This window comes from Drosophila virilis, chromosome 5 (assembly GCF_030788295.1).
Source record: "Drosophila virilis strain 15010-1051.87 chromosome 5, Dvir_AGI_RSII-ME, whole genome shotgun sequence".
Lineage (NCBI taxonomy): Eukaryota > Metazoa > Arthropoda > Insecta > Diptera > Drosophilidae > Drosophila > Drosophila virilis.
This window is the reverse complement of record NC_091547.1, coordinates 14438498-14453086: the sequence shown is the minus strand read 5'-3', so window position 1 is coordinate 14453086 and position 14589 is coordinate 14438498. Positions and strand designations below refer to the sequence as shown.

General features: G+C 33.8%; 2 protein-coding genes across 19 annotated transcripts in view; both read right to left on the bottom strand.

Annotated features, from left to right (window-relative positions):
• Positions 1–274: 274 nt before the first annotated feature.
• Positions 275–1739, bottom strand: LOC138911390 (uncharacterized). The gene has a single exon (XM_070210161.1). The coding sequence runs from the start codon at positions 1737–1739 to the stop codon at positions 1077–1079; it is 663 nt and encodes a 220-aa protein (XP_070066262.1). The 3' UTR covers positions 275–1076.
• A 22-nt stretch (positions 1740–1761) lies between these two features.
• The window catches only part of par-1, a 32623-nt gene continuing 19795 nt past the window's right edge, over positions 1762–14589 (bottom strand). For 2 of the 18 annotated variants that reach the window (XM_015173839.3, XM_032436927.2), the window contains exons 6-16: positions 14377–14489; positions 14135–14318; positions 13958–14072; positions 13486–13613; positions 13252–13414; positions 12555–12668; positions 9082–9152; positions 7656–7779; positions 2146–2295; positions 1963–2081; positions 1762–1903 (exon numbers count right to left, since the gene is read on the bottom strand). In XM_015173839.3, coding sequence (XP_015029325.1) covers positions 1845–1903; positions 1963–2081; positions 2146–2295; positions 7656–7779; positions 9082–9152; positions 12555–12668; positions 13252–13414; positions 13486–13613; positions 13958–14072; positions 14135–14318; positions 14377–14489 — 1340 coding nt within the window. In that variant the 3' untranslated portion in view covers positions 1762–1844. Of the gene's footprint in view, positions 1904–1962; positions 2082–2145; positions 2296–4263; positions 5645–7296; positions 7325–7655; positions 7780–9081; positions 9171–12554; positions 12669–13251; positions 13415–13485; positions 13614–13957; positions 14073–14134; positions 14319–14376; positions 14490–14589 lie in introns of those variants that run through there. The other 16 variants (XM_032436937.2, XM_032436930.2, XM_015173842.3 and 13 more) reach the window with 13 other exon arrangements.

Here is a 14589-nt window from a genome sequence, read left to right as displayed (position 1 = left end):
GAAATATATATATTCTTGATCAGCATCAATAGCCTAGTCGACTAATCCATGTTCGCCTGACTGTCCGATCTCAGAAACTATAGAATCTAGACGCTTGAAATTTCGAACGTAGGTCCTCCTAGTTTTCCTGTTTTTTTTAGACTTTTTTTTCGGCATTTTGTGCTTTTGCGCCAATTGTCAAACGGATGTTCGAACAGGCTACGTGCTGTTTACGAAATCAAAGACAAATCAAAATAAGTTTCAGGAATGCCACAAATATAGAATGTAAAAACACTTACTTTGAGAAGTGGTTAAATAAATATAATTATATAAATACAATATACAATTTTTAAAATGTTTATGTTTGCAGCTTCGCTTTGTGTATCTTGCAGCTTGGGCTTTAGGCTTCAATTCATTTAAGGAAATAAGCTCATCTAGCTACAAACGCATTTATAATTTAAAATAGATTTTATAGCCGACGTAAAATATATGAGTTCATATAACACCAAATCATCTGACTTTTCGATAACTGTCATTCAATTTGTTGTTTCATTTATTTTGGTTTATTTCTGTGTTATTTTACGAAATGAAACGAAACGAACGAAAAAAGCCAAACATAAACCTAAATTAATTAACAACAAAATTTAGTATTATGCCTCTTTAATGTGTACTTTAAATCCACGGGGTAAAAAATGCGTTCAATAGCGTTGATTTTTTATGTTATATATATATATATATATATTATTTGTTTGTTTTTTTTTTTTTGTTTTTCTTCATTTTATTGAATTAAAACGGTGTGGCTCTCACCTACGCTGTCTAGCAATTAACGATATCAATATATAAGTGTACATATGACATATATGTATGTATGCATGTGTTGGTGCTTATGTACTTAAGTTGTGGGTAATTTTTGTCTGCTCGGCTGTTATTATAAGTATAAGATATTCAATACGCGATAGATCAATGAATAAATGTAAAACATTAACTTTTACTTGAGATTCTATGCTAGTGTCATACTATGATTGGAGACAAATACATGCGCTGCCACAAGAGCCCGGATCCAATTTCATCTTGATGTATTCTATATATTCATGTACTTAGAGAGTTGTGGTGCGTAACATTGCTACTTTCTGTTTGGTGTTGTTTGGCTTATCGTTATTTATAACATTCTGCTCGTCCGAGTGCTTTGATGTTGTCCCGCCGCCTGCCTTGCCTGTGTCCCCCCCGTAACGGGAGGCTGTTAATTTGCGTACAATTAGACTTCCGGTATTCTTGATGTTCCTCTTAAATCGGTTTCCTCTGCGACTGCCGCTGCTGTTGCTGCTGCTTCCTCTTGCTTTCAGCTCACTGCCACCAGCCAGTTTTTGCAAATCAATATTCCGATCGCTCTCACCACCACCGCCAGCTGCTGCATCCTTGTTTTGGCTTAGCACTTGAGATTCAATTGAGTTACTGGGCATTATACAATCGGCGTTGTCCGGCAACATAACATTTATTGGTTCCATCTGTGGACGCTCTTCAGTCTGCTTTTCATAACCGATTGAGCGAGACGCATCAAATTTGACTTGGGATTTCAAAGTATCCTTCGATCTGAAGGGCAAGTAAATCTGAAATGCCGAGGACAGCACGCCCGTCTTCTTGTGTCCATCATGCCTGTTGCCGGGCAATCGATTTAGCTTGAACCGATTCGATCTCTGGTGACTGCTGACCGAGCGACGCAGCATCGATTGCCCAGACAGCTTGCTACTGCCGCTGGCCATCTGGTATCTGGCAGTGGAGGTGGTTGGTTTTGTTGTGTCGCTATCGGTGGTGATGGTGCTGCTGGTGGTGGCGGCTGTGCAGCTCTCGTTAGTCGTTTTATTAAGTCACAGACGGAGATCAAAAGCAATGCGAGACGCAATGTTTTTGAAGCCAATGCTTGTACCTGAATAAACCAGAAGACAAACTAAATTAACTTCATCAACTTAATAAAGATACACTTACCAGAAATGCGTTTAAAGCGCACCCCATTCAATGAGAGTCGCGGCAACTTGCACACCTCGATCTCCCACTGGACCAACGAATCTGTGTTCGGATCGCCGTGCACACACCAAAGCACAAACCTATCACAACAAAAACAAACAAAACATATACTTAATATCAGTTAACTTTAATGTCTAGACATACCTTTCGCGTTGTTCGTAATCGCAATTGTTTTGATCCAGCACTTCCCTTATCTTCTGCATTATTTGATCGGGCATCAGCGGGGATGTGGTCTTCATGGACCATGTAAATCGCAAAACTCTTGGCTTGGCCGCCTCTTCCGTGGTAGATGTACTAAAAATTAATTCATTAATTACTTAATGTGTTACCAAAAAGAAACCAAAATAAAACAAAGTTGAAATAAGTATGTGGACAGCTAGCTCTGAGCTTAAGTATAACTTTTGCCCATTTATTTTGAATAACATAAGCCCCATCATATATAAATTTATTTATTTGTTAAAGATTATATTTGCCCTTGGAGGTAAGAGGATCTGCCGTTTATTCTTCTCAGGACTGGAAACTAGTTTAATGGATCGTTCCTAGGTCAGGTATATGATCCGATATATGCACTGCCCAGAACGGAAAGACGGATGAAATGAGGCTGTGAGGCTATCGTCTGCTATCAGGCTGAAAGTTTAGCTATATTGCCTTGGCTGTTTCTAGCGAGCAACAAAAAATACCCTTTTTGGAGATACTCTATAAAACCGTGCTTACAGCAAATCGATTCTCAAGCAAGATGCCCAGTTTCCTTCTAACTTCCTTCTAATTTACAGATCATCTCTGATTTTTCTAATTGCGGTTTCTTCTTCTACTTTCGCTTTAATCTGTCGCACACCATGTATAATCTGTTATAGCTCTGCATCTGGCTAAGCCTTAAAGATTAGATAGATAAGATGGAAAGAGACTTCAAGGGTATTTGCTGATGAAAGTTAATTTAAGCAGCATTTTTGAAAATCGGTAACTACTCAAGCTTATCTATACCAAAGTTGTTCTGCTCGAGGCATAAAAGATTTACAAACGCCAAACTTTTAATCTAATTTTGTTAACAAAAAATGCTGGACTAGCCCAACTATGAAGACGATATCTGTGAGAATCTCTGAAAAAATCTGCCATATTGAGCGACGTCTGTTTTTTAACACGATGTAAAAGGAACTCTTGATCTTAAGAATTTGACAGTATAATCTAACAGCCGAAACAGTCCATACTTTCCCTTTTATGCCACAATCAATTGTTTTTAAAGTTAGGTTAGATTATCGCCATTTCCTTGGGTATTAAACCTTAACCTTACCTTTTTACCGAATACGGAAGTAAAGTCTACCTATGGACAATGGCAAGGATTAAATCATATCTACAGACATTGTCTCAATAAATGATATATTTAGCCTTCACTTTTAAAGATTCTAAGATTCTTAATATGCATTTTAAAACTCGTTAACTAAAAAATATATTTTAAAATGGTTAAAGGTCTACTAAGTGCGACACCGTCTGGAGGAAACACAAGTAATTTGAAATCTAAAAGATACCCTGGCTGTGTATATACCCTCTCTTAACCGGATACCCACCGTGGCAGAGTGACAAACTTGTTTATTTTAAATGCTTTATTGGAGTTAAACTATATTATTTGTGTTATTAGTTATTTGCCAGTTTTCATTCGGCAATATCGCGTTTACAGTTTTTCTTTAATAGATCAAATATTTTTCATTGGCAGCAGGATTGTTATGAATAGGAATTGGTAAAAGGGCTATCTACAGATTTTATGGAATTCTTGTTAGTGCATTTTGTCCCCATTTCAGTTTTTGGAAAGTCTTTTATATGCTGTCTAAGCTGTACGCTTTGGGATCTTACACTGTACTACATCAACAAAATAAAAGAAACATTAAAATGTGTTTAAATGTATATAAAAGTGCAAATTACTTTCGCATTAAACCAGCTTTCTATCCAGCTTGAAACTTAATATTGAAATTATATTTATATTTTTGACATTTCCCATTGCTAAAATTTAAAAAAAGCATGACTCGAAAATTACAAAAGCTAGTTTAAGGAAGAACTTCGCCCCAAATATCTGTTACTTAAATAAATAAATAAACAATTTAGTTATTCCCTTCCTTTTAGTATTTCATAGAAATGTAACAATCTTTAAGCTATTGGAACTGAGAAATTTTGGGTTTTAATTTTGTATTAACTTAAAAATCTGAATTTTTAATGTTGGGGAAACGAGCGTAGGGGGGTCAAGAATGTAGAGAGAAATAAAATTCGAATGGATTTAGAGTTGAAATATTTGCATTGTTTAACAAATTTTCCACATAATTTATTTCTAATTAAATTATTCATTTATTTAATTATGTTATTTTCTTTGAAACTTAATATATATAACTAATCAGACCACTGAAGGTGCCCGATAACACGATTTATAGATAATCATCTGTACAAATAAAATGGTCACATGCACGTTGTTTTAATACATATTTAATCCTTGATTAAAGATAGTTTTCTTTATGGTAACTAATCATTGTTCTTAAATTACTAAATACGCTCGTTTGATGCGCTTCGACTTCAACTTCATAATAATCAGTGTGTTTTTATCAATCTTTATTATCATTATCATTATCATTATCATTATCATTATTATTATTATTATTAATCGTGATTGTATATGATTTTCGGAACAGTTTAAATACATATTTCAACCTGCATACATACGTACATAGATATAGATACATTTGCATTGTGGTATTGGTAAATTTGAATTCATATTTTTTGTTTGTTAACAACTCGCAGCTGCTTTTGGTGTGAACTTAAACGATTCGGATAAATATACGTGGTATATGTATACATATTATATGTAATTACTAAGATAGCGCATCGCAATATAACGTTAATATTTTAGATAGCATTACTAGTTTTTAGTTTGTAGTTTTAGTTTTAGTTTCAGTTTCAGTTTCAGTTTTAGCAGTAAAACAATATGGAAAATAGTGACAATGACATAGCAACAGCCTATGCGTATTATATTTTCGAATTTCATTTGTGATTTGAAGTCGAGAACTCAAATCGAATCAGATTGAATCGAATCGAATTGAATCGAATTGAATCGAATCGAGTTTACAAACAAAGAAAACAAAGAATTGTTGGTATCTGTTTGTTGTTGTTGATTTTTACTTTTAAATATATATATATATGTGTGTTTGTGTGTGTGTGTGTGTGTGTGTATTTTAATTTATATAAATGTGTAAGTATAATTAGTTAATAATTGTAGTAAAACATAGATGCTTTCTTTGTGAATTTCTATTAACGTAATGTAACGTGACGTGACGTAACGCAACGCAACGTAACGTAACGGAACGGAACTCAACGTTGTCGACGTTCTTTTGAAGGGGATTACGAATCGGAAGGAATCAAAACCGAAGTGAAACGCTCCGATCTGATATTGTATCTTGTATCTGTGTTTGATTTCATATCTGTAACATATCTGTATCTCTCTCTCTTTCTCTCTCTCTCTCTTTCTCTCTCTTTCTCTCACTCTCTCTCTGTTCGTCACGAGCGTTTACTTTAGGGGGAATCGTTTGTTTGTTTGTTTGTTTCAGTTTTAGAACGAACTATTAACAAGAAGTAGTTAATTGCTTGTTTTGTTAATTACTGGTTTGGCCTAAAATTAAAGAAAAAATTTTAAACAAATTATTCACGGCTGGAAAAAATATTAATAATGGGTAAAAAAACAAATACGAGAAATGAAACGAAAGTAAACAAATAAGAATAAAACGGAATAATGATAAAAACTAAAACAACAACATTTCCTTTCTTTTCTTCTTTTTTGCTTTTTTGCTTTCTTCTTTCATCTATTTTCTTTCTTTTTTTTTTTTCATTATGGATTATTGGAAAAGAAAAGTAAACGCAATATCTTTTAATAAATATAATTAAACAAAGTTCAAGATGTCAAATGTTTTTTTTTGTTTTTTGTTTTTTTTTTTGTTTTTTCAAATGAATAGCAATAAAAACAGACAAGAACAGTTGAGGCTGGCTTCCTATTAGTGGGATGAAAATGTAAACACGCACATGGGCAATACATAGGCAATCGAAGAAAGGAAGAAAGAAAGTTGGACATAAAGACTTAATACCCTGCTTATGTACAAGATAGTAGATAAAAAGTGACGGAGAGAGCGCGCTTTAAAAGAATCTACAGATCCTGGCATTTGGATGCTGTCCATTCGGCTAATATGTATACATTGCACGTAGTTACATATGTATGTATGTATGCGAAGTTTTGTATTTGTTTTGTATCCGAATCATTGAATTGAGTTGAGTTGAGTCTAGCGAAAAAAAAAAAACACACACACAGTCTCAAATCTGAGAGTTGTGTTTTTGTTTTTATTTTTATTTTTTTATTTTTTTGTTATATTTATATATTTTTTTTTTTACTTAGGTTGATGTAAATATTCGAATTCATTCTTAACCAATTTCCCTGTGTACATATCTACATAAGTATTATGTGTTTATGAATATTAACATACTTTCTTTTATTGGATTTTTTTTTTTTTTTTTTTTTTTTTAAAGAAAACACTGTTAGTTTAAATGAATAAGAATAAACAAAAATAGGCACAAACAACAATTTGCATATATTCACAAACAATTACAATTAACAAATGAAAAGGAGGAGGAGTTCGACAAATAGTTCAATAAATTCATAATTAATAATAATATGCAAAGCAACAGAACAACAATTTGCATGCAAATTAAAGATGAATGAGCTACTTTCGCAACATACAAATTAAACATATCTGTTAAAAACCAAAATAGCACTACGTTAATTGTGAGCTCTGCTCTTCCAACAACTTTTTGGGGCCAAAAGCATGCAAAAGGACGCTCTCCCAAAATACTTGACCCCAGCGTTATTTCAATTGCAATTAACTTAGGCCTTATACTTGCAAGATAGTTGGATGTTTAAGTGCGGCTTGTGATGTTTTATGTATTAGATGTGCATGGAAAAAGCGTGCAGCAGCGAATCGAAACAAATTATTTTTTAATATTCTTCATGGCAATGCCAATCAATTTATTCTACGCTCCAACATTGTCTTTGTGACTTTGAGACCTCACTAATGCAGATCAATTTTTATAACTGACAAAACTAATTAGATATTGTAATAGATATTGCAATCGAGACAGTTTCCTTGTGTTGAGTTCTTCGTCTTCTCATGCCGCCCGTCTATACATTAGGTATACAGTTAGTCAGATTCGTTAGTATTAACAATCGATTAACTAGTTTAAGACAGCTGTCAAGATCACAGCCTGTGCACGTATATTATTCCGGGCTTGACCTTAGTTCTGGGGTCTGGCCCAAAGTTCATTCATTAAAACGGATTTGGTACAAAACATAAACACATACATATGTACATATGTGTATGTGTGTAAATATGCAAAAATGAAACATGAAAACAAAAATTAAATAAAACAATAAATCCAAAAGAAATTAACCAAAAAAAAAAAAAAAAAACAACAAAAACAAAAGAAAAGAAAAGAAAACAAACAGTAATAATGGGAAAATAATAATATTTAAAAAAAAAAACCGGAATATAAACTGCATTTTCTTTTCTTGTAACATTTCGATAAACAAAAGAAACAATAAATAATAATAATATAATGCGAAATCATTCGAAACTTACCGTTTGCTAAAACGGGAGGAAAGTTTTGAAAAAAAGCTCATCCGACCCGGATGCGGCGAGTCACCGGAGGCGCCACTTGTACCAGAGTATTCCAGCGCGGTGTTGTTTCTGGCCCTGGTTTGACCTACAATAACAAATGTCCATAAATTAGAAACAATTACAGGTAAAACAAATCGACTTAGGTATCTAGACACTAACTACATAATTTGTAAATCGTTAGTATATCCTAAATTGGAAATGTGCTCAACTAACTAACACAAATATTAAAAATATATATTTATAAAAATATCGATAGCTTCTTATAATACAAATAAAACAAGTTAATTGAACTTTTTGCCAATCTGTTCGCGTCCAGTTGCTAAGTGAATATTTCCCTCAACCACTACCCAACACTGGTCGGGTGCAACCGACTGCACGATACTCTCTCACAGCCCATTAACAGACATTAACTCAAATAGATTAAGTTGAATCGTGGACAGAGACTCAAAGAGTTATCATATTCCGATCTAGCCATATAATCATAATAAATAATAAATATTCCTACTTCAAGTCCCTAGTTTCGAAAAGGACAGACGGACCCAATATATATATCCTATAATATGTATGTATGTAAAATACATCTGAGTGTATCTGAGTTCTGCATATAGAATAAATAACTAATAAATTCCAATTTAACTGGAGAAAACTTGAATTCCCAATCCTATAATTCACAAAATAGCAATATATATATACAACTGATTCTTAAGGCTCATTATGGACAATTGATTATCGATAATCCTGTTTTGAAGAATTCACACATATATACACTTAAAATTGTTATTTTTATTTATTATATATCTGACAATAATATATACATTAATCTTTTTAAACTATATACAGACATATTTCTGATAACTAAATTGAATATTTTCTGTATAGATATTATTTATGATAAGAGAAATGCTGTCAACAATGCTAATAAGATAACAATAGATAATTTCCACTAGGAATAAGATCTATATAAATATATATATATATTATGACAATCGTGCATGATCCAAACATTAAATTATGCGATTTACTAAAATGAGAAGCCATGTGGGACGGATGCAGAAGACAACGACAAAGCACAACAAAATATTTAATAGTAATAATAATAATAATAATGATAATAAAAAATAGAGTAATAATTGATTATCTTAAATTTAGACAGGCATTACAATATCATGTATTGTACGTGCGCAAGACGTAAGGAAAACTTTTTTTTTTGTTTGGAATGATTAAACGAAAGCCGAATAAGAAAAAAAAAAAAACGTAACAAAATGTCGATTATCATTATTATTTTAGTCTATATATGTATATATAAAATTTGTTGTTTAGTAAAATTGTGAGTAAAATTAAGTTATTTGACTAAAACTAATAAAAATAATTAAACAGAAAAACTCACCAGAGTGAAAGGTTGAACGTGATGGAACATTCCTTGGAAAGTGTCTGCTTGATTTAACAGCCGATGCCATTCTAAGTCGATCGAACAGACTATATATATGTACAAGTACAATACATATGCACACATACGTATGAATGGATATATCGAATCATTGTCAGTTCGTGGAGGTTGTACATTATTATAGTCCAATGAATTGCATTTCAGAAAACGAATGTTTTTATCAGTATACAGTTAATCATTTGATATTTGTGCAATGTGTGTGTGTAATCGATTGGACCGTTCGCGCGTGTGTGTGTGTGTGTGTGTGTGTGCGTGTTAATTTAATAATGAGCAAAGTACGTCATCATCATCAAATCGATCCAATCCAAAGTATTGCGTTTGTGTGCGTCGTTTATTGTTGTTGTTATTGTTGTTGTTGATGTTTTTGATTGTATTTGAATTGCATTTGTATTGGCGCAATGACGATATGTGTACAGGGCAGGGCGGACACGAGAGACAGCGCGAATCAAGCAGATTATTTTGATTGGTTAATGTGATGGTGGTAACGGTAACGGGTACGGTAACGATAACGGTAACGGTAACGGTAACGGTAATCAAACGATTATGGCAGTTTATATTGGTTTGGTAATCATGTTGTAGACACAAACAAAATGAAAAGAAAAAGATTTATAAAAATCATGTAAATTTGTAAATAAAACGAGCACTTAACAATACGTTTCTTAAACATAAATATATATATTAAAATACATAATAGTCAGTTAGTTGTTAAAGCATAGCCAAAGAAATTAACTGTATGCAATAAGATCCTTGCAAATAGAGCATAGCTTCAAGATATTACGCAGCTAGAAAGCGGTCCCAAAATTGATAATGAATATCCTGACGGACACTGCAAGTGCTATGAAATGTACTTGTTAAAAAGTTCGGATACTCATGAGTTCTGGTACTGACTCATATTATTATATGTATGTATGTGTGTGTATATGCATGTGTGTGAACGTGAACTAAGCATAAAGCAATAAGTTACAACATTCGCAAAGAATACGTAATTTCATTCTCATGTAGGAGCAGCTGTTGATAAAGCTCTGAATAATATACTTTCTAGCATCTGTTTCAGATGAATCACAACTCTATTTGGGCTAACACTAAAAATAGCTTAGTATAACTTGGTCGATTTTTTGAGTACCTATCAGAGTAATACATGACAAGGACCAATTGCAAAAGCTGCACGTATTAAAATAACTAGTTAGAGTATAAGTACATACGTTTGAGAAGAGAGTACATACGGATAGAGAGCATGAATGTATAAGTAGATAAATATGTCGAAAGAGGAACGAGTGATTCTTGCACAAAGTTACAACATCAACAAACTTGTCTACCAAAATGAGTACAATTATCGGAAGCTTAAAACAACAGAGTATTAGAGTATGGCAAATTAATGGGATCGTTTTTTGTTTTTTGTTTTCTTAATAGTAAGTATTACAAATTAATAGCATTTGCCATGCACAATGAAGAAGAACTTATGTGATCTTATGTGATTTAAAAATCTCTTTTAGGACTGACTACCTACATATATTTTGTTCAGACACATAAATGCAAACAGTTTATTTATTTTACTGGATTCATTAATTTTGGTTCAGCACAACGGACACAATCTCATGTCGAGTTAAGTATAAAAAACAAAAAAAAAAAACAAATACAAGAATATATATCATTGGACTTGGATACCGCGCATGCCAGAATGTAATGTAAAGCAATTAAAATGGAATTTACACTTATTATTTATACTTATTCTTATTTGATTCATTCTTATAAAATATTTGCAGTTTCACTCACCAAAGTTTGTTCGGTTCGGTTCGAATCCAAAATGAATTTGATTTGATTTGAATTGAGTTCGAAGTATTCAAACCCATATTAAAGTTTCGTTAACGATTTTAACGATTCGTTCGGATTTAAATATTTTTATTTTTGATTGGTTTTAACGGGTTTTAACGTTAGATAATAGCAGAATAATAATATTTAAACGAACACCGATAACACGTAGAAGATTGTTGCATATTTTCGTTGGTGTTGGTGATGTTATTTATAGTTGCATTGATAGAATACGCCACAAAGATTGGAGTTTGGAGATTGGATGTATTGGATGTAGTGTGTAGCAGTTGTTATCGAAATTAGACAATTGGTTTAAAAACGGTTAATGTTCAAAATTGTATAAAACATGAAAAGATAAGAAATTTACATTATTCAATTGATCAAATTTGTTACGAGAGTGTTATAATAAAACCAAACAGAACACATCTCTAAAGCAAATACACTATTAAATTCGATTAGATAGCAACAAATTAACAAACATATAGCTACACCATATAATACTAATACTAACCAGTAATTACGACTCACTCAACTGTTAACAAAAACAAACACGAGCACACACAAGATGAAAGCCCGCTGAACACATATCTTCAAAATTAATCTCCTATTTTAGCCAAAAACGAAATTGGGTATTGGTTCTAGTAAAGATGGCCAAATATAAATTGACAACTGCAATTCTATATAATACCAGTAAGAAGATGTCATTGCAGTCGGCATATACCGACCGCCAGATGCTCTGCTCACCATAAAGTAAGAGCTGAAAGCAGTTGGAAAGCAACCCTTTGATTCTGGGCAAGACGCTCCCTAACCTTTTCTGAAAGGAACTATAAAGCTGTGCATTTTACGGAAAGTGGACGTGGCCAGAATAAGTTTATCGCCCGCCAATATTTGATACCTTCACAAGAATTTAGCTATAGCATTCCGAACAAGAAAATATCTGAGGCGTTTGCGATACTCAGTTTTACTTACAATAGCAATTCACCAAAGAACGAATACGAAAACAAGTAATGCTTTTATCGAGGTCTAATTTCTTTTTAAATTGAATATCTATTAATGTATGCATATACATGCTGAAAGATAAACGTCATACTAATAAAAAGCCATACATATATCTAAAATTGAGTATCCGTCTTGTTATTATGTTATTTGTTTTCTGATTGTTTTGGGCGAGCGGAACAAAATAAAAACATTTTACAATTGTATTCTACAAGCCAAGCGACAAAAGTGGTTTCACAATTGAAGCTTTTATACGGACGACGGATAGAGTATTCATAGTCCTTTGATGGGTAATGAACCTCGAGCAGAGATATACATACATAAGTATATAAATCTATATAAATAAATAAAACGGCCGTTCGATATGTTTGTGCACTTAAGAAAACAAATATTGTTCTTCTATATTACAGATTTGTTTGAGTAAATGCATTGAGTTAATTTGGAAAGCTTTGAAAAATCGTCCCTTGAAATAAAAAAAGGCCGCCAATTTTGATTGAAATTAGAAAATCATAAATAAAAACACATTTGAAAATTAACCATAAATATAGAATTTTTGTAAGGTTTTTTTTTTTTTTTTTTTTTTTTTGCTAATGTATGCAAGTGTATACCTCGATCCAAGGGGGTCAATTGATACTGATATGCATCCGTCAGTGGATGGCCTAGGGCTTGAAATAGACGCGCTTTTTGTATGGCCCTTTCCAGCGGTAGCTGCAGATCCACTGCTGGTTACGTTTATACAATATATGTTTAGTCAAAAAGTGGTTAAATTGTAAATATGTTGTGGTCAAAATGTCATTGAGTTTGAATTTGAATGTTCAGCCTTTTTAAAAACGAAACACAAACCACACCTCGGGATATAAAAACATGACGAAAACAAAACAAAACGATATTGATAATAATTTTTGTTTTGTGCCATTTGCACTGCAACTAAGTAATAAATACAGAACTCAATTGTGCGCTGATTATCTATCTATATATATGTACAAAGTAGTAACTGCTCTATCCACAACATGAACTGTTTTATTTGTATCTGTATCTCTAAAAAAAAAACAACTACTACAAACCGAGGAGAATAATAAAGCTAGCTAGGCGAGAACTACGGAAACTCTGTCCAACTACGAATTCTTCTTCGGTAGTCTCACCAACGAATATAAATATGTTCTGCGATTATTTAACTTTCACTTGAAATGTTAGATGATGCGATATGATATTGAGATAAAAAACCAACAACAATACCAAGGCAAACAAATGCTCATTATTGATGTGCCAACAACACAAACGATAAATGCTTCAGGGCTCACGTACTTTGTCTCTGCAGGAATAACATTTGTTTTCTCCGTCGATGAAGTCTTTTCATACAGCGTGGTGGAGCGGCGTGGTATGATGCCGCTCGTGCCGCTCACTGTCCGATTTCCATTAGTGGGATCATACTTAGCAGTTGTGCGCGGCTTAGCTGGACTGTTCAGCGCTGCAAGGAAAACAGGAAAAGAGTTTAAAAATATTCTCTTCTACAGTTCACACAATTCAAGTCAAGATTACATGTGTCTGTTGTGGTGAGCATCTTCTGTGTGGCTGACGCTGGCCTCTGATTCTGTGCGGCCAGTCTTGCCGTATTCTCCTTAATTGTTGCTGAGTCAATCGTATTCTGACGTTTAAAATTGCTACCACTGCAAATGAAGTTATTAATAAACAGGTTAACAAAAGGAACAATGAAATATAGAAATGTGTTGCAGTGTCGACAGCTTTGTGGTGTTACAATCAAGTCTCACGCTTCGAGCCAATTTTCTATTTTGAGGAAGAGGTCTACGAGAACAGATCGCATATATCCTTAAAACAGAGATCGATCGGTTTATTGATTTATTCTTGACATAAAGTCTCAAACTTTTAGAAGTAGATAATACCTAAGCAAGTAAAATTGATTAAGGACAGCTCGACTGCAAAAATCTTTTCGACAGTACAACAAATATCGGGTCGCATATGTTTTGCTGCCTGCTTTAGGCATGGAACTTACACTGATGCACGATCGGCGGCTGATCCTACAGCATTATAGTTATTGCTCGGGTTGACAGGTGCCACGCCAATTGCAGCAGCTGTCACGGTCGTAGTGGCGTTTGGGGGTCCAACACCTGCAAGGAAATGATACGAGATATTGTTATCCGTATATTTTGAGGCCGGCATTGGTACTTACGTAACGTTTCCGCACCGGACGAAGCCCGACGACTGGGCTTGGTACTCGACGCCGATATACTTCTGTGAACGCCACGATGCGTGGGACTTTGCACAACCGCATTGCCAGCATTGACGCCAGCCTCGTTACCAGAAATGTTGCGCAGCGAAAGCGATGATCCGGATCGCGACCCGTCACTTTCAGGCTAAATAAAGAGGAAGTCACCATGAATTCAAGCCATACGCTGCCCGCGTCCAACTTACATCAGTGCTCTTGCGGCCCAGCAACAAATATGTGGCGAACACGTCGTCATATCGCACCTGAGCCAGCGACGCTTCGATTTCTTGTCGATTGTAGCCCATCGCGACTAGAGCTTCTGCGCATTGACAAAATATAATCACAGGCATGAGTAAACATTTTCGAAAAGATTAAACTTTACAAATTAGATAGTTGTTGTTAAGTATACATTACATGCA

Bases quoted from the DNA above. Each gene is read 5' to 3' on its own strand.
- LOC138911390 (XM_070210161.1), bottom strand. From the start codon at position 1,739: ATGGCCAGCGGCAGTAGCAAGCTGTCTGGGCAATCGATGCTGCGTCGC.